The 23,535-nt window shown below is 44.1% G+C and overlaps 1 protein-coding gene across 1 annotated transcript in view; it reads left to right on the forward strand.

Moving 5' to 3' along the window:
• Mgat5 (alpha-1,6-mannosylglycoprotein 6-beta-N-acetylglucosaminyltransferase) overlaps positions 1 to 23,535 on the forward strand; it is a 308,365-nt gene that overhangs the window by 247,119 nt on the left and 37,711 nt on the right. The window contains exon 13 of the mRNA XM_019204841.2: positions 18,065 to 18,214. Coding sequence (XP_019060386.1) covers positions 18,065 to 18,214 — 150 coding nt within the window. The remainder of the gene's footprint in view (positions 1 to 18,064; positions 18,215 to 23,535) is intronic.

Here is a 23,535-nt window from a genome sequence, read left to right on the forward strand (position 1 = left end):
TAATGTTAGCAGTCGTTAGGAATCATCGCCTACGCACACACAGTCATTTGTTAGTACTGCTAGTGATAGTGTGTCTTTATGAGCTCATTTAATTTAAACGTATTTGATGTTTTTCATTGCATTGCAATTATTCTTTCTGGTGCTGTACTGGCTAGTAAGTTAGCCCGTAAATGCTAAGTTGGGGACCATCTGAAAAGTTCTTCCAGGAAGCAGACTTGGACAGCATCTGCAGTGAGCTAACACCTTCTGCTTCCCAGCACTGCTGCTGTTTTGAAGGGACGCTTTCTCACTTTAATTCTTCTGAGTATAGCCTCAGCCTCTGTGCTGCCTCCATATGTTGTACCAGCTGAACCATCAGGCATCCAGCTAGATAAGTCCTCAGTGATTAATTTTTTCCGGGAGACCCTGAGGCTTGCAGTCACGCACACATGGTGTCAGATGGCTTGGTGGGTAACCGAGCTAATGGTGTGTGAAGGTGACCCGAACACATTTGGAATCAGAACTAATGTGGGTTATTCCAAGCTGCTCCTACAATAAATTTAGAGTATTCATGTTTTTGTCTAAGTAGGGTATATGACTCTCGCGGAGACTAAGTATGTAGTTCTGAGCTCAGAAATTCTGTTACAGTCAGAGGAGCCAAATACCACCTTTTTTGAACTCTTATAATGAACTTGTTCGTGCTTTCTTTCCCACGTTCTGCCAAACACCTTGGTTTCCCCTGTTGCAGTTACTCTCTCTAAACTGAGGATGACAGACAACCAGATCACGTGAAGCACGGTGGGATTTCATCAGTTCTTTTCCCCAACCATTTTTTTATGAGGAGAAATTTATACCAACAGAGTATGACTTGGCTGCTTCCCTGCAGGCCAGTGGTTATTTGCAAGCTTCTATCCATGACTCTGCATTACCACTTGGTCTTTAGTTTCCTTTTGATAGTTGCAGCCCTGCCAATGAGAATGCTGAGCATGACTTCCTAATGTATGGATGTTAATTTATTGATAAGAATGTGTAGCCCTGTTTCAATGCAGGGCTCATTAAAATGACAAGAACTATAAATGAACATTTTCTGTGTGTGTGTGTGTGTGTGTGTGTGTGTGTGTGTGTGTGTCTCAGGGAATCATCTTCTGCATCCCACTTTGGACTTCATGTCTTAGATGAGTCACTGTGAGGTTCCTGCAGAGCAGCAGTACCCTCCAAATAAACCAGACACCCCCCCAAAAAAAATCAATGTCAGTTAATTTTTTTAAATCACAAAATGTGGAAAGACATTTTTATTTCAATGTATATTCTTTTGTTTTCAGAAATTAAATTTCATTTGAATCACAGGAAAGAACACTATATTATTTTAAATGTAGAATTTCTCCAAGGGCTTGAACTTGTCTGTACTCCTAGTATTTCCACGTGGTATCTGGGCTGTCAATGAACACAAATTTAAGTTCCATGACAGGCATTTTAGTATGTGAACACCCACCCTCCTCACCACTAGGAAAATCTAAGTAAAATATACTGGCTTTTTTGCTAAAATAGTTTCTGCTGAAATAGTCATTGCAGTTTTCTTTGAAATATCAGGTTATTTGGGCCCCGGTGCCCACTGGAGTGGACGACTTCCCACCTCTGTGATTTCTCTCGTTGGATTGACATCACTTGTCTTGTTTCAAACCTTCAAGGTCTTTCTTTCTTGGCGTGTGACTCTGTCATTTGGCAGGTGTGTATTGAATCACTTCTCATGCTGATGATCTAGACTAGCAGTCACAGATAGAACTGACAGGTCCTGTCCCTGGAACTGACCAGTGGTCAGGTTAATGATCACAGATGGATGTGATGAGTCCTTCCTCCCAAAGCTTCAAATCAACTAACAGAGAGCAACAAACTGTGCACTTAAGCAGTGTTTAACAAGGTGGGAGACTCCAGTGACTAGAGGATCAGGGGTTTGTTGCTGGAAAGCATAGCAGTGCTAAGAAAGTTGGGGTTTGGGGTTCTGCTTGAGGAAAGTGTCAAGAATAAGGTGCTGTTCAGAGCACTGCGGAGGGGCTGTCTGGGCCAGTGGTGGCAGAATGATGTGAGTATTAAGTTGGAGAGCATCTTTTGAACCAAGACTGGAAACCACAGATGTGTACCCTTGGGCTTAATCCAGTCTGGCTGCTGTCGCAGAGTCCCATGGACTTATAAATAACAGGTAGTCCTCAAGTTCTGGAGGCTAGAAGTCCACAGTCAGGGTGTGAATATGGTTGCGTCCTGGTGAGGACTCTTTTCTGCATGGTAGGCAAACTCATGGGGCAGAAAGCAAGCAAGCTAGATCTCTGATCTTTTTTTTTTTTTTTTTTTTTTTTTTTTTTTTTTTTTTTTTTTTTTGTACCACGGATTGAACTCTGGAACTTGCGCTTGCAAGGCAGGCAGCAGAACCACTGAGCTAAATCCCCGGCCCTCTCTGATCTCTTTTTATAAGGGCACTAATACCCTCCATGAGGGCTTGATTCCCATAATCTGTTTGGCTCCAAAGGCCCCACCTAGGGGTTTAGGATCTCAGCATGTGAATTTTATGGGGGACACAGTTAGTCCATAACAGCTGTGGACATGGGTTAGAGGAGAAAGGTTTGAAGAAGCCATGAGAAGAATCCCGTGTAGTTGGAGTCGCCTGTCCTTGCCATCTGCTACGATCCTCTGGGGTTCCCCAGAAGAGAGGATGATTATAACCTGGGGTCAGTTAGGTGAAACCACTTCTCAAGAGCACATAGCCAAGGGTAGCACTGAATCTAATAGCTCCGTTTCCTGGCTGCAGATCCTGCACCCATTTTCCCATTCTTCTGTAGACGCATTAGGGTGGCCCTGGTGTTGGAGCACAGCTAGCCTGGTGCCCAAGAAATAGAGAGGATGGATAGGGTGTGGATTGTGTGGGGAGAGGAGGATATAGAAAGCTAGAGAGAGATTTTCCAAACTTGCTGACAAAGGTGAGACCTCAGCTTTCCTTTCCCAGTATATTTTAGTTGTTCCTGTTTTCAAACTGCTGCTTCTAAATTGAGACACTTAAACTGCTTTTCCTTTCTAAATATATTTATTGGCAGCATTTTGGATTGGAATGTGCTCTAATTAGGCCGATCACTTTTATTGTGCTATCTTCATGATTTCAGGAAATCAGGACTGAAGCTCGAAAATTTCAAGAGATGTGATTTATTTCGAGGAACGGAACAGGGAGGGTATTTTTAGCTTCCTTCTTAAAATCAACCCTTCCATAAAGCCTGCTTCTCAGTTGTCCTTCAGAAGAAACTCTCAGTGCTGTCCTCAAGCAGAATCTCCATCCAAATACCTCAGTAGCACAGAGAGATTGTGCCTGGGATTTGGAGGACAGTTCCTATTTTGATCGAACAGGGAAAAAAGGAGCCCAAGAGAGATTTGTTCTTTAAATGGCCTGGTTTGTCACATGCCATGTCTCAGCCTACAGCAACGACTGTTGACACTTGGTATTCTGAGGGGAGAGATTATGCACATTTTTATCAGCTGACACATCCATCATCGGGAAGCCGTGGGTACTAGTGCACATGGCATGGGCAAAATGCCTTAGAGAGGAAATTTAACAAGCACAGTGCTTATGCACTCAAGTTTGAAACTAGAAATTTACCAGGGCTATGTGGTGCAGTGGAAGTGAGTCTGTGCCCTCCCCCAATACACAGGTGGGGAGCCCTGGGTCTCAGCGTCAAGGACAAAAGGTGTTTTGGTGAGGGCAGGGGGTGCCTTGCAGCATATGAAGGAGCTGCTCTGTCTGAACTCAGGGGCTCGCCCTGTGTCAACTGTAGCAGCATTGCCCACGCTCCTTTAGGTGCCTGTTGGGAATATGTGTGAGAGAGAGAAGGAAAGAGAGAGAATGTGGTCGTGGGACTTGTGGCCCCTTCACATCATAATACTTTCAGAAATCGCGTTTGTTCCTATGAACACTCCCTTGAGATAGTACGGCAGTTTTAACAGTCCCAACTTTTACAGATAAGAAAACTTGAAGTTTGGTCACTTGCCCAGATCCCATAAGAAGTTAGGCACAGAACTGGTATAAAAGCCCACATTGCATCAGTTTTGAGACCAGCTGCCTACTGACTGTTACAGACATGTGGACAGGGTCCCAGAAAGGCCTGGTTACTCCGTCCTCTGTGAGGGGTAGGGAAAGGCCTCCGTGTGCCAAGGCTGTATGTACATAGACCGATTCCTGCCTCACCTTACTCTGCCATCCAGTTAGTGCCCTCCATTCTGTGAGTCTGCTGGCTACAGCCACCAAGTATAAAGATCTTCAAAAAGCCCTGGGTCTTTTTGAAGCCGTGCTGCTTACCCTGAGCACAGTCCCTATGACAGTGAGAGTTTCTTAGCTCATTAGATGATGTCTTATTGGGAGCCTCTCTTCCTCCTGAGTAGTCTTTGTGGTCATGATCTGCAACCAGGGGACGTATTTGTCACCTGCCTGAGCCTGTGGCCATCCTGGTGTCCCCACAGAGGTGCTGTTTATTATTATTTAGGGTTCTAAAGAGAAGAGCACCTCTAAATACTACTATAGAGTCACAGGATTGACCAGACTGCAGGTTGCTGTTTCTCCATATTGTAGCGGCCTGGTCTGTGTTCGGTGTAATTCATAATCAGGTGAATGGAGCCAGTCTCTGTCCCACTGCACCTGCCGCTTCTGAAGGATCCAAGGAGCATGTACCTGCCCAGTGCAGTGTAAACACCCACCTAATGTCTACACTACATCCAACTCCTGGTGCCATTTTTGCTTCTGGCTATGATAGTGGCACGAGGCTAAGGCCCATGAGGCCCTCTCTTTTCCAACTCCTGGTGCCATTTTTGCTTCTGGCTATGATAGTGGCACGAGGCTAAGGCCCATGAGATGCCCTCTTCTCTTTACAATGAAACAAAGATGTGTACTGTCCTGCAGAAGTAGGCCGGGCTCATACTCTAACTTCCTTTGTTGGTTTCCCAGCAGAATGGGCCTTCTCCTTGATCCCACCTCCCAGATTTCTATGTAGTCACAACATGTGAAATGTGCTGTTTGCGACTGCAAAGTGTAACCTTGGGGACAGATTTTATCTCTTCCCAAGTTGTAAGATAATCACATGTGAAAAAGTTGGAAATTGCAAGAAAGCAATTACTTTTCATCTCGGCAGGCAGAAGTAAACAGGTCTGATGTGTGTTCTGGCAGTCATTTTGTGACTGATTTGTGTACTTCATTTGAAAGAAACTTTTTGAAATAAATAAATGCTCCTCAATAAACTGTAAGTAAAGATAGGTTGACACATCTGTCAGTATGGTCCATTCATGTGAACGTATGAAGAGTACTAATTTTGGTAGAGTCACTGACAGATGTACAGTTAACAATGGAGACTGGAAAATGTAATGTTTATCCTTTACTCTTTGCTGAGAGAGATCAGCAGAGAAGACAGAAAGGTAATGAGTTTTTTGCTCCCTTTTTACAAAGAACTACATTAAAATGATTAAAAGTGTTAACCTGTTACTTTCTAATTTTACATATAGTATTGTTTTTAATTCTTTATTGATGTAATTGTGTATTCAAAGTTCAGAAAAAAATCTTTACTGCATTTCTTTCCTGGTCTGTGATTATTACTCACTTCATCTTACGGCTATTACTGAAATTAATCTTTTAGCAGTGGGTGTTAAAAATGATCCCCTTTGGATGTCGGATGCTCCAAGTGTGCTGAAAATTTTCTGGTGGAGATCAGCTGAGCCAGATTCTTTGGGGAAGCTCTGGATAAGGGAGTGCTCCACAGTGGCCCAGCCTTGAAACAAGGGATCTACCTTGTGTGCCTACCAGCAGTCCTGGTCCTCTTGCTTGGAGGGGACTCCTCCAGAGAGAGGGCAGCTGTGAGGGTAGCACCCAACAATGGGGAACTGGTTGCCACTCTGCGCCCTTGCCTTTGCAGACTGCTAGATGAGCCCCACAGGAAGCAGAGAAGGATCTACTTACATCATAAATTAAGAGTCGTGGAGCAGGGCATGGTGGCGCACGCCTGTAATCCCAGTACTTGGGGGGCTGAGGCAGGAGAATCGCTGTGAGTTCGAGACCAGCCTGAGCTACATAGTGAGTTCCAAGTCAATCTCAACTACGCAGTGAGACCCTGTCTCAAAAAAAACAAAAAACAAAATAAATTAAAAGTCGTGGACTTAATGGGTCAAAGCGAGGCTGTCATTTTATATGTAAGGAAGTTGGAGTTGTACATGATAAAGTAGGCGGCCCAATCTGTTCGTGATTCCAAGAAAACTAAAACTTGTACCAGGTTTCTTGCCTGCCAGATAGGACTATGAAGAGCTTAGTCAGCCTCTGTCCAGAAACAGATTGAGGATAGCCTAGAAAATCACAGGGAAGGTGTTCACCTAAAATCAGAAAAGGGAAGGAACTTCTGCCGTGTTGTTGGCTCAGGAGGCAGTGGCAGTTTTCACCAGGCGTGAAGTAGACCCCGTAGGGAAGCTTTCCCCCCTGGACTTGAGCTGAGTGAGTGACACTGAGTGGACCTGGTGACTGCCTCCAGTCCTTGTGTCTCTGACCCAGCAGCCTGATGGATAAAGCGTGTGCCGGGGCTGCTTACAGCACTTGCCGTGGGTCGTGTACCTTTCTCTTTGCTGCTGTGTGATCTTGGTCCAGGCCTGCTCAGGAAAGGACATGGGCTCTGCTGTGGTGTTTCCACTGCCGGGCTTGGAGTGACAAAAATCTTCCTCTCCTTCGTGTCCTCACCTGTTAGATCCAGCTGTCCCCACCAGTGCTGCTTTTAGGCGTCACCTTCCAACTCCCAGTTATTCTACCTCAAATGCATACCCACCTGGACTATTAACTGCTGTTCCTCGTGGACTTACTCTAAAAACCAACCATTTTAGGTTTGTCCTAAATAATATTCATGAACTCACGGAAAGTATGCCATATTTTTCTAAACCCCTATGGATTCATGTAACTTGAAATGTTAAATAGTCATCCATCTACCACCTAAAAGCACCTTATATTGTTGAGTTGAAAGAATGAGATTTCTAGAATACAAGAAAAAAAACCAACAACAACCATTTGAACCCTTAATTTGCGGAGGTTATTCTCTGTGCCTTGGATACAATTTTGCGCAGGCGCAGTAACTCTTAAAACAGTAAAAAAATCTTTCTATTACTTTTAGTTCCAAGAACAATCCCAGTGCAGTAATTATAGTATCCACTTTGATTTAATAATGGAAACTCTGAATACCATTTCAAGTGAAGCTGCTTTCCTCTGCTGCCAAGTGCTGCTTCACCCAAGAAGCTGGAAGCAGAGTGGGGGTCTGTGGTCACCATTGTGGCTTGTATCCTCATCTTCTCTACCACCTTCCTGTTCCCAAAACTGGACTGCTGACTGATTCTCCAGGGACAAAATGAGGAAAGGCCAGAATGAAGGGGAGGAAAGCTCTTTCCTGCATAAGACTTGCACTGCCCATGTTATCACCACCTGAGCTCTGAAGATATCTAATGCTGATTTTCTCCGGCAAAACCATGAAGGAGCTGTACCAGCACCACACTCCCAGCCCCCATGGGTCTCCTCCATGTGTTTTGTGTCCTCTGCTTGGTGGTGCACCTCCCTCTCAGCTTCTGGATTCTGTCTGCCCGTTGTCCCTGTGGCCTCTGTGCTACAAACGCTGTCCTTGGAACCCAGTTGGGCACCCTTCTGTGCAGCCCACACCTGCCCCAAAGGACACCCATTATTCCCCTGCCTTGAGAAACTGGAAGCTCTAGCCATTTTAGAAGCTTGTCCTGCTGTAGCCACCTCCTCCAAGGGAGTTCAGCCACTTCCAGTCTGCTACGATGAGACCTCGCGAAGCTTGGATTTGGCCTTAGTCCATGTTCCCCAGAAATTTTGGGGGTGACAATGAAGTTCTTCAAGTGACCCCTTACAGGCCCTCCTTACCCAGTTAGATAGAACTGGGGCAAAACCACAGAGCCTCAGTGGCATCCTTCTTCCCGCTAGGGGTGGGTGGGCACTGGAGAGCCAGCCGTCTACACCAGTTCCACAAGCATATTACACCTTCGCTTCTAGTAGAGGAGGGCTGGCTGCTTACTGTGGCACATGTGACCCTTGTTTGGCTCCTGGCCCTTGGGGCTTCCTTTGAATAGTCAAGAGAAGCCCCATATCACCAGTCACCCCCACCTATAGTGTGGCCTTGCTATAACAGCACCCATCCCAGTGCTCCAGAATTCCCTGGAGACTCTAGGAGGATGGTCCTGGGGAGGACTTAGTTCTCCTGTGTGATGAAACAGACTCTGTTCATTACTCGCTGGCCAAAACCCATCAGGGTATGAGCTCTTCCTCAAATTCTGTGAAGGAGAAGACTCTCAGGTCAAGTCCATTCCATCCACCATTCACTGACCCTGTGGGGGTTCCCTTAAAAATGCAACTTAAATTTTGCTAAGACAACTTCTTAATCTTGCTGATCTTTCCTTGCGACAGCTTTCTCTTTTTCACTCAACAGTCTGTTTTCTGTGATTACTGTCCAGGTAGAGCTGATCATAGGAAGCTCGTGGAAGAGTCTGTTGACATATTTGGGCCATGGTTGCCTGTTTTCAACCTTCCACCCTCTTTCCTGAATACAGTAGCATGGCTGGTGGGCTTTGTTGCTTTGGAACTGTGTCAGAATAGATAAAAGGGCATCATTACCCATAAGTGACTGAATTTGCATTGGGAAAAGAAAAACTAGCTTTAGAGTTTGAAGACCTCCTGTCCTCCTCAAAGGAGAAAGGAGGTCATGTCAAAGGGTTTCTTGTTTTTTCAGACCGCCTGGTGGTTCCCCAGGGTCCTTTAAGAGGTATTCATTAAATGGCAGAAAGCTCCAGTGCTAATGCTGAGAAAGCCTGAAAGACAGATGTGCTGGAAAGCATACTAACTAGCTGGTCCAGACTGGTAGATCTGTAGAGGATGGGCATTAGTTCACATCAAGCCATGAGGTGAAGATTCTACCATCCATGGACTCCTATTTCTATTGTCTTCAATTTGATGCTTTGGGGACAATAACAGCACTACAATTTCCAGTCCTCACTCAGCACTTCACATATAGTAGATGTGTAGTAGAACTGTAAAGAGATATTATCTGCTATTCATAGATGAGAAATTTGCCATCAAATTGCAAAAACAGGACTGATTGCTCTTTTCTGACTGTTAGCCCAAACTTCTCACATAGTTAATAAGTGCATGTGAATATCCTTTCTTCTTCTAACTCCCCCTTAGGGAGATTCTAGAACCATTTGTAAACATACTCAAATACAACCTTATATAAGACCATTGCCCTAGGTCAGTGATGGTGAACCTTTTAGAAACAAACTACAACCCCAAACCCACTTATTTATCACAAAGTTCCAGTACTGCAATTAAACCTGAATGCTGAGGTTTTACTTTAGGAAAAAAAAAACAAAAACAAAAACAAAAAAACCTCATAATAGTAACATCTGTCTTAAAAGAAAAATACAATAACACACATCATAGGTTCACCCCCGCTGCCCTAGGTAAATTATAACCTATACCAGATGATGTCAAGAGTAAGTATAGAACTTGGGGTTGAATTGGGGCCCCAACTATCTGATTCATTCTTTCCACCCTCAAGAATATGAGAGAAACCTAAAAAATGGAGAATTGAATTTATTCATAATTTAGCCAAATCAGGAGTGCAGCTGATCTTTCTGATCACACAGAAGCTCTTAGGACTCCGTAGACAAGGAAGGATAAAAGCCAGGAAACACCTCTATTTAGGTTTAGTTGGGTGTCTGCCCACAAGAGGTCCCAGGAAATTCCTATTCTATTGAAGAGAAGCCTCTTTGACGCTTAGGGTGCATGGGGGAGGGGAGAGCAGTTCCCACTCAGAATGAGCAAGCTGGAGAGATAGTCTCACTTGAAAAATCCTAATTATTAAAAATCCATTTTAACCTCAGTGACAAGCCCAATACAGGTTGAAAAGAGCTTCTCTAAAGTGCTTGGATTTTTTTGTGGGGGGATGGGGTGGGTAGGGGAGATATTTACATAGACTTGTCTGTTTGATCATCCTTCTTCTAAAAAATATGAAATTAGAAGTGCTCCAAAATCTGAAACTTTTTGAGCAGTGAAATTTCAGAGCATTTTGAATTTTAGATATGTGGACTGAGACTGCTTAACCTCTATATCAAAACATGCAGACTCCCTTCTTTTTATTGCTCATGACTCATTGTAGACAACAAATCAGGCCAGAGACAGTAGAGTGGGGCTTCCCTTTTTATGCCCACTGCAATAATTGAGCACCATTTTTCTCCTAGAGAGGGATTGGGAAGAAGTAGCAGGGAGATGATTACTTCTCAGGCTTCCAGAGCCCTTTGAGGCTTGAGTGAAGCACAGCAAGGATATCACGTGCACACATACACGCACACGCACACATGTGCACACACACCCTTTTACCTTTGGGTGGTTACTGGAGATAAATGAATCAAGGACTGCACAGACTTGAAATTATTCTGTAATGTAAATCATTTCTGCTTTACTGCTGAAATTCAGAGAATTGCATTTTAGAGCTTACCTCTAATCTTGGAATAAGATACGTTTTCATCCTTGTGGAATTTTAGCCATCAGGAGCAGGCAGATGAAGTTGTTTCCTTTTATCCCTCTCTCTATTTCCTGTCTTTCTTTTTACCTCGAAGCTCCTAAGACAGGTCCTTTCTCTTGATAGCTATGTTAAAAGGAAAGGAAATCATCTGTAAAATATGTCTATAAAGGTTTGCGACTGTCATTTTGTTTTTTATTAAAATATGTCTGAGTGATCGTGGACCTGAAAGTCACTTCCCAGGAGCAGGCAGAAAAACTTGCTCCTGACTCTCAGTGGGACGATGGGCAGATCATTGGCAGGAGTCTGATGACCTGGGCAGTACCTGATGCTCTCTTCCAGGAAATGCTTTGTGGTTTGTCTGCCCTCTTGGTCACTCAGCCATCTGTATTGACTGAATACCTGTTGAGTGCTGCATCTCTGCTGAGCCTTGTGCTCCACCCTTGAGTTCACAGTTCCAGCTAGGTGGGAACACTCAGTCACAGCACCACCCAAGTAGGTGAAGCAGGAAGATCCCAGAATGCAGAGCACTTGAAAAGCTGACTGGACAGGGTGGGCAAAAGCAGTGGCACCCAAGGTGTGCAAGAGCACACGAGAGGTTTGGACAGGAGGTGTCAGGGAAATGTAGGTGGATGTTAGGTAAAATGAAAGAGGGAATAGTATGAGGTGAAGCTGGAAAGCTTGCAGAAAAGAAGCCTAGGCCAGAAAAGGCGTTGCATGCATAGGAAAAAAACACAGCATATGAGGTGTGATCAAAATACATGGTAAGGGCCAGGATTCACTCGGTGGTGCCGCCTGCCTCACAAGTACAAGGTCCCAAGTTCATTCCCTGGTACCAAAAAGTGTGTGTGTGTGTGTGTGTGTATGCGCGCACACACACACACACACACCAAACACACATCTCTCCATTCCACTCTCTGAGGCAGTTCTGGAGTTCTCTTTCATGTCTACAAAGTGGGATAAAATATATAGTGAATGCTGCTACCAAGTGAAGGTTAAGCGGGGAGTCCTTTTACTGTTTCACTGGGGCAGAGGGCAGGTGCTACAGAATGAGCAGTAGTGTTGTGAGAACACTCTAGCCCTCACTTTACCAGGAGCCACACAGACATGATCGTGGCACCCCCTAGAAAGTTCACAAGGAGGCACCCTGCCTTACTACGTTCTAGAAGAAAGAGTGTATTTTCCCTCCTTCGTCTTGAGTCCTATGGGGTTCACATCACAGGGAACCAAAGTTCCAGGCTGCTGTTGAGGAAGAGCTCCTGTGCCCCCCATTCTTTTGTGTCCCTTCTGTGTAGCTGGTGTGAGAGGAGAAGCAGGCAGTCGGAGGAGGCTCATGAGATGTGTGTCACCACTCACACATAAGGGTCTCAGCTCAGAGGTTATGACAGCAGGGGTTATGGGTTATAAGAGTAAAGAGAGGAGTCCCGGAGTAGAAATGGATGTGCAAGATCCCTATTATGATTCCAACAAGCCTTTCGAGGAGCTGTACATCTCAGCAGGAGGAAAGCACTTCACTTCCACGGCTACTTTTGGTCCAGATATAGTCCAAGGCCTTGTGTTTCTTAAGGGAAAAAAATGTCATTCATCCTTGTATACACATAGTTCCCCTTGCCTATGGTTTGACTTAAGATTTTTTTAGCTTTACAGTGGGTTTATTGGGATATTAAATGCATTTTGACTTGCAATATTTTCTACTCATAATATGATTCTCAATGTGCTCTCTCAGGTGCAATCCCATTGTAAGTCAAAGACTATCTGTATTTATAAAATCATGTAATGGGCCAATTCTTTATTTGTGGGAAGGAGGTGGAAGCTACTAGTTCCAAAAAGATTGGAAATCCACAAAGCATATTATCACAAGTGTACTTGTTAGGACTGTTCTTGTTTCAAGTGACAGAAGACCAGCTTTACCAGTCTGGGCTGTAGCAGGGATGGGTCCATCCTTGGATCTCACGGAGAAGTCAGGGATGCACCTGGGCTCACACAAGTACAGCTGTGGGCCAAGATCCCAGACAACACAGTCCATTCCTCTTGGCTCTGTCTGTGAGGACTTCTTTTTCTTTTCTTGGACCCTGGTCTCAGTTTCCACACTTGCCTCAGATTCATGTTGTGCAACTCACTTCTGTCACTCCAGAGAGGGCTTGACTTCCTGTACCCATCCACACTTGTCCAGGAGGATTCCCACCAACTCAGATTCACCAGGTACCCACCACTGGACAGACCAACTCTGGGAAGGGCCACAGAATTATTTTTTGAAAAGTAGCAGATCACAGGCAGGTGCCAGATGGATGAAGGGAAATGGAACAAAGAAGAGCTGTATGTGTCTGCAGTGGGGGGAATCAGGGTTACTGGGGAGAATTACCGAATATTCACTCCAACCCGGAGCTCAGAAACTAGCATTTGCCCGAGAACATTCTTATACCTCCAGCTCCCCAGCTACAAGAGAAGTTGGACAATGTATCAGAATCTCCAGTTGTGCATTTTGCCTCTGCCCTGCTGTGGACTCAATGGGTGTGTTTCTTAGATTGAACTGTTTTCCTAAAGCTCTCCATCTAAGCTCTAAATATCTTACTACCAGTTCTGCAAATGTACCTGCCTCCAGCTACAGCCATAAACAGCCAGAGACACGCTGACAACCGTGCTCCTTGTTTCTAGCATGCATTCTCCTTTTCCTTTAATTCTCCTCCCCCTAAAGTGAGGTTAGGTAGTTTAAACTTTAATCAGTTAGATCAGTTGTTTTTAATGGGAATTTAAATTGAACCAGAGACAGAAAGCATTAAGGGCTGCTGAGTGGCTGAGCTGGGACCTCACGGAGGCATTTCCCGTGGCTCTGAGGCAAGAGATATTGGGTGCTGTGGTGATGCTCAGTGCAAGACCCTTTTAGCTCTGTCTGAAGAAATCAGTCAGTGATAAGGCTTGGGAATATATTTTTTTTATCTCAACGTGTTAATTCAAAGAAGGAAAGTGTTTTAGGAAATGACCTTCACCCAGGTCTTAGGTCAGTGGGATTCTTGGGTCACCTCCTGTGTGATGATGTCACCTTCACCCAGGCCTAGATAACCAAAGTAAGTGAGGGAACGGTGTGCCTGTTGGAAGAGGCCCATCCCTCTCTGTGTACCACTTCCTACTGTGGGTCTTCTCCTGAGTTAGGGAAAAGAGGGCAGGACATCCTTCATTTAAAAAGCCTCGGCCCCTTTTTTTAACCTAATAAATACCAGTGTACAGTGTATATTGGAAGGAAGGTGATCCTTTGAATGCCTTGATGTCAAGAACTAAGCTTTCTGGTGTGGTGGTGGGATACAAGCTTTGGAGTCTTGGACAGGCTGAGTTTTGTTTATTAGCAATTGTATCTATTTTAAATGTTTATGTCTTAATTATGAAATATACCAAATATACTGTTGTTTTTTTAAAATAAGACATTGTCTTAGTCCATTTTCTATTGCTATAACCAAGTGTCTGAGACTGATTAATTTATAGAGGACAGAATTTTATTTGGCTCGCAGTTCTGGAGGCTGAGAAGTCTTTAGAGCAGTGCCTGGCATCTGCCTGGGGTTCACTGAGGGCCTTCTTGTTACCTTGTAGCATGGAGGGCATTACTTGGTGAGTCAGATCGAGTATGCAAATTAGGTCTCTCTTCCCCTTATAAAGTCTCTTAATCATGGGGACCCTACCCTTATGACCTTATGTAATCCTAATTACTTTCAAAGGCCCGCCTTCAAATACCATTAACATATGAATTTGCCACACATGGACTTTTAGGAAAGGAGACCCATTGAAATCATAGTAGACATCTGGGTATCACTCAGCTTTATAGATGTTAGCATCTTGCAATATCTTTTAACACATAAGTGATATATTACAAGTAGCACTGAAACTCTAGCTACTTTGCCAAACCATCTCTCCTTCGTAATCAGTATCTAGAAGTTTTTATGTCATCCTCATACATATTTTTGTACTTCAGCTACAAATGTCCACATGTATAAACATCATCCATATGCATAATATTGCTTTGCATGGTTAAAAAAAATTTGCACAAGCATTAAGCCATACAAATTTTTTGCAGTGAGTCCCAACACTGCTGCTTACTTGCAGAAACCATGGACTAATTGTCCCTTTTTGAGCCCAGAGATGTGTGTGAAGGTACTGATAGGTTTAGTACTGGCGCAAGCCAGATGAGCAAGGATCCAAGGCCAGAAGAGGAAGAGACCAACTTGATATTGTAGAGGTAGTATCAACGGGATTTTGTTCTTATTTAATGCATGTACTTGGTGGTTTGGGAAGTACAGGATCAATAAGTGTGATTCTCATCCAGGTGGCTGGTGGGGATATTGATACCACTTGCTGAGCTCAGGAGCAGAGAAGGGGATGCTGCTTGGGTATGGTGGCACCCACTTAGAAGTGGCTGCAGCATCCCAGGTGGAAAATTTCAGAAGACATTTCGTTACTTGGACTCAAAATTCAGGAGAGAGATCTGAGCTATAAATGCCTCACTGAGTTCCTTTAGCATCCAGGGACTGTTTGCCCTGGGAGTGTGTATGGCTTGACTCAAGAGGCATCAGTGGCACTTTTACCTGGAATACATAGCATGGTTCAGCTTCACCAGATTTCTGCATAACAGAGCTGAGGTAGTTATCTAATTCCCATGTCAACTTCAAAGGTTAGAGTCATGCTTGAAACAGTTTTCCTTCTGACCACCTGTTGGGATTTCCTTGTTTGTGAGATTATATAAATACTCTCTGAAAGTAATTTCTGCCTGTCGACTTTACCATACCTAAATGTTAATAAGTCCATAGACTTTATTAGCTTTTATGGAGATCTGTCTGCCAGAACTTGAGCCCTGACCTTTTCTAGGATTTGATGGCCAAATGTGTGAATCTAGTATATGGTTCCTTTCTTTTTTTTTTGAGTCAGGGTCTCACTATGTAGTTGAGACTGACCTGGGACTCACTATAGCCCAGGCTGGTCTCAAATTCACAGCGATCCTCCTGCCTCAACCTTCCGAGTGCTGGGATTACAGTATGGTTCCTTAGGCATTTAGTCTGGGATCCTAATCTTGATTTTGTCTGCAGTGAATGTTTGTAGGATGGGAAGCAGATGGAGCTTTTGCTGTTTTGTCTGTAGCTCACCCTAGACCTCAGTTAGGGCCTGTGGTCCATCCTCACTACTTAGCTGCTAACTTTTAGCAGGAAGTGTCCCCTTTTACCTCACAGAGAGGCACCTGTCCTTACCCTAAGTCCCTGCTTCAAAACCAGCATGACTCCTGAGAGGCCTTCTTTTGGAATTCACACAGCTAGCTCAAGTAAAAGTGTGAGGTGCTGTCTGGGAAAAGCTCGGGTACCTACTGTTCCTGTGGGGAATCCACAAAGACCCAAGGGATTTAGGATAGGAAACAGTTGCCGGTTGGTGGGCACCAGTGCAGGTTTGCCTTTCTGTTTTTTCATTCTCGTCTTCTCTTCGCCTTCTTCCCGTCCCCTCTCCTTCTCTCTGTCTCTCTGTCTCATCATGCCCACAGGAATGCCGTCTGCATTGCTGCCAGGTCTAGATTCCTGTCATGATCGTCTGTCTCTCTGCCTTCTCCTGCCTTCCTTTCAGCTCCTATTTGGTTCTTTTCCTACCCCTGCATCTGGCAGCTGACCTCCTCAGAGCCTTATTCCCTGGCCCATAATTACACAGACTCCAACACCAAATGATCTCTTTGCTCTTAATGCCCGTAGTCACTGGCTCTGTGTACAGGATTCTAACTGCTAGGAGGACCTGGTGGACTCCTTTGTCTCCCTCAGCCTACTATACCATTCCCAGGTTGCTGGTGGCCTAGGACTGGGTCCTCTCTGGTTAGACCCACTCTGGGCCAGGGGAGAGGCCAAAGTTACAGAGTCTCCTGCCTGCTTAGCTAGGGTATTGAGGAAGAGGGACTTGCAGAAGTTGTCAGACACCTTTAACACAAGAACTATATTCTAAGCCAGGCGTGGTGGCACAGGCCTGTAATCCCAGCACTCAGAAGGCTGAGGCAGGAGAATCACTGTGAGTTCGAGAGCAGCCAGGGCTACATAGTGAGTTCCAGGTCAGTCTCAACTACAGAGTGAGACCCTATCTCCAAAAAAAAAAAAAAAAAAAAAAAAACTACAATCTAGAACTTTTCTAATTAATTAACTATTCAAATGTGGCTCAAGCTTCAAGTAGGAAGTCATTTTATATGCACTATTTCTTATTACACTGCTTATTCCAGAGTCTGTACCTCTGAAGAACTGAGTTCAGCATCTTGCAGCCATATCAGATGAGACATGGAATTACACTTTCAGTTCAAGTGTTCATTGTATTCATAGATTAGGCTGCAGGGAGGAGCTTGCTTGAGCCAACAAGTCATCCTAATGCATAAAATAAAGAAATGGGGGTTGCTAGTTTTCTGCTCATGAAGACTTCTCAAGTCATGATTTGAAAGATCTTTCCCCAAAATTAGAAGTCCTGTGTAACAGCCACCAGGGCACTCAGTGGCAGAGGGAAGATCATGACCCACCGCATCGGGCCTGTTCCCCTTCCCTGTACGGTGTTGCCAGCCCCCATGTTCTTCGATTCCTAAGTCACAGAACCAGCTATGACTAGATTTGCCTACTGTCTGAAAAGAGTGTATAATGTGGAAACCTCATCCTACTCTGATGCAACTGAAAACCATTATAGAACTAGAGTGTTTCAAATGGTGGGAAGGAGGTCCCACGCTGTACAAAATCCAGTTTTTATACAATTTAGTCACACAGAAACATGAAGAGGAAGGAAAAGTGAACCTGCTTCACTTCATAGGTGGTTTTCATCTAGAAAACGGGACATGAAATTCAGCCCTACAAACCCAGGAAAGGAGTTTGGTTTTCCTTCTAATAAAAAGTAAAACTACTCTTGAATATTTCAAGGCTCACCAAACTTGCCATTTAATCTTTTTCTGCTTCTGCCTCCCTGGTTATTCTCATCTCTCCAGCTGCTAAGTCAGTCAATACATATTGTGGGAAACTCTCCCCTCATGATCAGTATTAACTAAGATCCAATACTGACAATATGAATTATTCATCACAAGGAATCTTGGCAAAAGCTGGGGATATTTGTGTTCCTTAGGGACAATTTAACCTCTCCAGATAAATATTTTAGTTCAACCAGCTGCCTTCTCTGGGCCTTCTTTCCCCAAGCTTCCTCCCCACATAAAGAGAATAAGCCAAAAACAACGTGTTGAGTCCCTGGTAGTATTCAAAGTGAGGATGGTACTTCAAAGAGTTGTCCATGAGCTGTCATTGACATTCAGCCATAACTTGTTATGTCGCCATAACTTGTGTATTGATAATATGGTTGCTTTTGCCCTCATAATTCAACCAGATCACTTTAAAAAGAGATTCCAGTAATCAGATTGACAGGTGCCAAACTCCTATCATCTCCATTTTAAGAATTCCTGTCTAGCGAGGTTCTAGCCTATAAGACAAGTTATGTGAATGAAAGAAAAAAAATTTTTTTTGCTTGCTTCTCTTTAGAATAAGAAGACCTACCTGGATATCATTCACACTTACATGGAAGTGCATGCAACTGTTTATGGTTCCAGCACAAAGAACATCCCTAGTTACGTGGAAAACCATGGTATCCTCAGTGGACGAGACCTGCAGTTTCTTCTGCGAGAAACCAAGGTAATTATAAAAGTTTAACATAGATGTGGAAGGGTTTTTTTTGTTTTGTTTTGTTTTGTACTAGAGATCAATGTGGAAGTTTTAAAAATGTGATCAGGGTCTTTCATGCTTTTTTTTTCCTGAAGGATGTAATAGCTTCTTAGGTTATGACTGGGCGGTGACTTGCTAGATCAGCTATCACTGATAAGTTAGTGATTATGGAAAGAGGTTGCTACAGATTTGTTTATTGGTTTAGTAAAAGGAAAAAGAAAGTGTTCGATTAAAAAATGTTTAAGAATCATATTTATGGAGCATCTTCTCTGTAATAGGCAGCAAGTCAGTATGGCTGCATATGGGAAGGGTGTGGCCCCTGCACGGTGATAGACTTTCTCATAGCTCCTTTCACAGTAGACTGGAGGTGCTGAGCTTTCACCAGTCACCCCTGTGTGGCCCAAGCCAGCTCTTCCTCGCACCTCCTCATTCAACACGCATGTACCACACACTGGAGTTCAGGTGAGGAAAAGCATCCCCACCAGCTCAAGGGGCAGGGACTGCATCATGAAAGATGTAGGAGATGGCTGGGGTGTGGATGCACTTGGTACTTGGGCCAGAATGGAATGATCAACACGCTGATGATGTTCAGGAAAAAACTAGAAGCTAACCCTTCTAGTCTGAGTGATGGAAAACAGTGTAAGATAAAATGTGATGTGGAGAAAAGAATCTGATTATTACAGGCGTAGGCAGAGCCCAGTCTCTGAGGTGTAGGTAGTTGAAGGACTTGAGGATTATTCTGCAGGGCATAGTGACATGGAGCATGTCCATACAATAGTCTGTGTCATTTCTTATAACCCCACCGTAAGTACCAAATGAAGTGAGGTACCTCATAACTAAGTCAGGCTTGAAGGAGTAGTTGGCACTTATTAATAAGTTTTTATTTATGAATTTTGCAATTATTTATTAAGTAGATGCTTTGGGCCAGGCATTGTATATGAGAAACAAGACTGAGTAAAGCACATAGATCTCTCCCTATTAAAACATAGAGACATTTACTGTCAACAGTGGACTTCTCAGCTGGGCTTGGTGGCACATTCCTATAATTCCAGCACTCAGGAGGCTGAGGCAAGAAGATTGCTGTAAGTTCAAGGCCAGCCTGAAGTACATAGCGAAACCCTGTCTCCCAAAAGAAAAAGAGAAAAAGTGAATTTCTCAGTCTGGTCTCTGCCTCAGTGCTCTCTGTTTTTATGTTTAAGGTGGGGAAGAGAAGTTCGGCAGATAGACTTCTGCAGCATAGCAGCAATTGCCAGTCCTATGCAATACTTGGCTTTTAGATGGTACATTCACATGCTTTGAGTCTCACACCAGCCTTAAGAGGTAGACTCAGCAAGTATTATTGTTAGCTCTCAAGTTGTTGGGCTTGGCCTTGGTAAACTAAGGTCAAGTTATGAAGGTGGCTCTAGCTCTAGATTTTTAAATTGCAAATTAAAGCTCTTCCAGACCCTTGTAATACAGTCCTCCTCAACACCCAAATTTAAGAACCCTTCGTAGGCACCAGCCAACCAAAAGAATACAGATCTCCTTTTGGCCTCAGTTTCTCCATCTCTCAGTACCTCCAAGTCATTTGTGTGGTGCCATGAATGAAATGGTTTTGAGAAATGCCTTGACTCTGTCCAACAACCTTGGTTTTAATTAAGATTTTTATTTCCTTCAAGGTCACTGTAGTCTTGCAACAATGACCTTCCAGAAGTGACATGTGTTCCAGATTTACCATCTTGTTTCCCATCAGCTTTTGTCCTGGGTTGACATTTTAAAATCATTAGTGTGTCCAGGCCCTTTAACAGCCACGTTGTTTTTTGCTATTTTCCTCATTTTACTTTTCTCCACATGAGGGTATGGGAAAAGTTCAAGCTCCTTTAAAATAACATTTGGCAGAGTTGGTTTTCAGCAGCGTGTCATTACTGTCTTGCACACTTCTATTAAGTCAGCCTCGTGAGTGTCTTGCTCAGCCTTGCACATTTTAAAACAACCCTTCCTTACTTACCTTCCATTTACCTGTCAGCAAATGGAAAATAGGCCAAAGCTGATGTCCCGGATGTCCAGAGGAAGACAAGGAGAGACCCAGTTAGACCTCGGCCCACAAAGCCAGAAACTAACCAAGGAATGCAGCTGAAGTTTTGAGCACAAAGGGCATATATTCATCCTTCAAAACTAGACACCCTTCTGAAGATGTCACTGATCCCATTACCTAGTGCCTGCTTATCTGACAAGCATATATTAAAGTACTCTGAGTGCAATTATGGTTCTGACACTCTGCAAATACAATGGGGCCAAGGTAGTGTATCACTGAGAACTCCCTACACCCAGAGCAAGGTAGCGGGCAGTGAAATGAATGAATCTTGGGATTTGGAATAATGACATGAAAGACCAGTCAGGCTTTGCATTTATAGCTGTTTCTGCTTCTGATTCCTTCCTCTTTGTCCCCAACAATTTAAAACCACTTTGTTCCAATCCACATTGGACGTGGGAGGAAATGAGAGCTGCCCAGGAGTAAACGTCTGTGGAATGAATGAGATTCACAGGCACCTTGGACTCATTACTGGAGAGAGAAGCAAGTGGGTCTCCTCGAAAGCTTTTGAGACATAGAGAGATGATAGATGTTTGATCAGCTTCAAACTCAATTATTTTTCTTTGAATCTCTGTACCAAGCTCAGGAAAACCTCTGCTCAGCAGAATTTTGTCCTAGCCTGCCATTATGGGCCCGGGTGTCTTTAACAGGCTTGCTTCAGGAAGCCTGCGGAGGCTGGAGTGTTGCACTGCAATCATGGCTAAATGAGCTGGGAAGTTGTTGGACTCTAGAAGACCCTTCTGCTAGGGAGATAAATTTGAATGGATGAATTGATTATGGAACCGCAGATAAGTCATTCAGTTCAGCAAAGTCCAGAAGTACAGTTGGAACCAGCAAACAGGACTCACCGGGGTGGCATGTTTTTATTTTTGGTTTAAATCTCCATCTCCTGTAATGTGGTTTCTTTCTTTGCCTTCCTAGTTGTACCCTCTTTGTGTCTCTATTGTCTACCTTCTCTTGGGAGGCTCCTTATCCTGTATGTCGTACTAAATAGGGCATTGTCATCCTACACAGGGATGGAAGGATGCTGGGGCTGTGATTTTATTTTTGAGCCAGATTGGGCACTTTCCTTTCTGCAGTCAGTGACAGATTCTGGCTGTTCTGTACCAGGGGAAGCTGCTTCTGTTACTCGGGCTGCGGCTGAACCCTTCTCTATCCATCATTCCCTTTTCCAAGACTCGGGTGGTGACGACCCTGGCTCCCAGCCATGTCACCTCATCTGGAGGCCTGAACCAACTTAGCAGATGTGCAATGTGTGCTGCCCATTTCATCCTGTATCCATGCCTGCCCCCACTGCAGACTCACCCAGTGAACCGTCATTTCCCACTGGGCTTGGGTGGGTTTTGAACCCTCAGAACAGGGCTTTGAGGTGGAACCAGACTCTCCACTGCTCCGTGTGTTTAGAGCAGCTTTGCTTTTCTGTTCACAGGTCTATTACCAGTGCCTGGAAAGCTGCCTACCTTGTAGAATATGTTTGGATATCGCCAATCTAAAAATCAGAAATGGTCTCAATTCCAAAGCTTTTTGAGTGCTGGTATAATGTCAAAATTTGAAAATTGTACAGCTGACCTTACATTTTGGGTCACAGTCAAAAACATCAGCATGCTGAAAATGTTGTATAAAATTACTTCAGTCTATGTTTCTAAGGCTATGTAAAACATAATTTTATGGTTGGATGTGGATCTCATCCCCAAGATACTTCACGTGTATACAAATACTAAGAAAATCTGAACCACTTCTGGTCCTGAGTATTTCAGAGCAGGGATTCCAACCTGTAATTGTATAAGGAATGAGGAAAGGAGCCCAGATGAAACCCACTGGCATCTGGGATCTTAGGACCATGCCTCTACTGGTGATTTCATCTTATTATCAGGAGTCATGCATCTAGATGGTTTAGATCTCCCAAGTAAAGGTTGCTGCACCCTGGGTACCTCATGTCTGCCTCCTTGGTGGTTCTCACATCTCCAGGCCCTGTGAGCGATAAAAAGCCCAAGAGCTCCACTGCTTAGAAGCAGTGTGCAGAGATCTGAGTCAGTAACCCTTCTGCTCACACACTGCTACACACAAATGTGGTCGCCTTCTCTAGAGCACACAGATTTTTGATTGCTAGAAAGATCTAATTTCTTAGTATTTATGCTTTTGCTCATTCATCCAGCAAATATGTATTAAGTCTCAGGTGTATGCCAGGCCTTATTGCACCCATTAAAAATAAAGGGAAGACTCGGGTAGCTTTGCCCACAGGGAGCATACAGATGAGCATAACATAAGGACGTTAACGCTTACACTGGAACAACTAGAAATAATACAAAATAACGATCCCAACCTAAAACCCTATCTTGGTGCTATGAGTGGAGCCTAAGATCCAGCAGTCATTCTGTGATGGTGAAGTCAGTGCAGTGGCCGGAGCGAGCCTCTGTGGAGGACAGGGCCAGTTGTCAGTCATGGCTTAACACATCCGCGTTATCAAATTGCACACGACTGTGGAGTTTACTATACTAACAGCCCCACATCCTGCCTAAGCCCTTTTATAAATTCTGTCTATGTCAGAAAATCCTATGGTCTTGATACCATGGTAACCCCATTTTTCTGAAGCCAAGACTGAGGTTTCAGTGGCAAATAAGTCTGTGTTGCCTCTGTTGGGAGCTGAGAAGTCTGCCTGGTATAAAGTGGAATGAGAACAGAATTGTCAGGGAAGGACCCTCTGGGAGGGACACGCTGGAACTGACTTCTAATGGTGAGCATTTGGGTCATCCAGGGTGAAGCTCTTTGACACGTTCAATTTTAAATTTATCCAAATATTCTTTTAGTCCCCCACCTTGAAGTTAATAAATTGACAATAAAAATTGTAATGCATTTGATTTACTTCTGCAACTTTCAGATAATGAAAATGCTGCAAAAGCTCGATCTTGATTGTGTTAGGGGTGTTTGCTCTAGTTTGGTGTGGTATGTTTCCGACAGGGCACTGGGGGTTAGTGGCATGAATAGTCACCAGTCTACGCAGCGAGCCGATCTCCAGGAAACAGTTCAGCAGCCAGCTTTGACCAACTTTGAGCCCCTAAGCACACTTGATAAGTGTTGTCATCTTTGCCTCCTTGGTCCTCCTGGCTTTTCACCAGTCACCCTCACGCAGCGTGAGTCAGAGGCTTGTGGAGTCTGGGAGAGGGCGCAGACAGCCGGAGTGGGAGAAAATGCAGCCCTTGTTCATCGCATCGTTTCATGT

The sequence above is a fragment of the Fukomys damarensis genome, unplaced genomic scaffold (assembly GCF_012274545.1).
Source record: "Fukomys damarensis isolate Sample0158 unplaced genomic scaffold, DMR_v1.0_HiC HiC_scaffold_29, whole genome shotgun sequence".
NCBI lineage: Eukaryota > Metazoa > Chordata > Mammalia > Rodentia > Bathyergidae > Fukomys > Fukomys damarensis.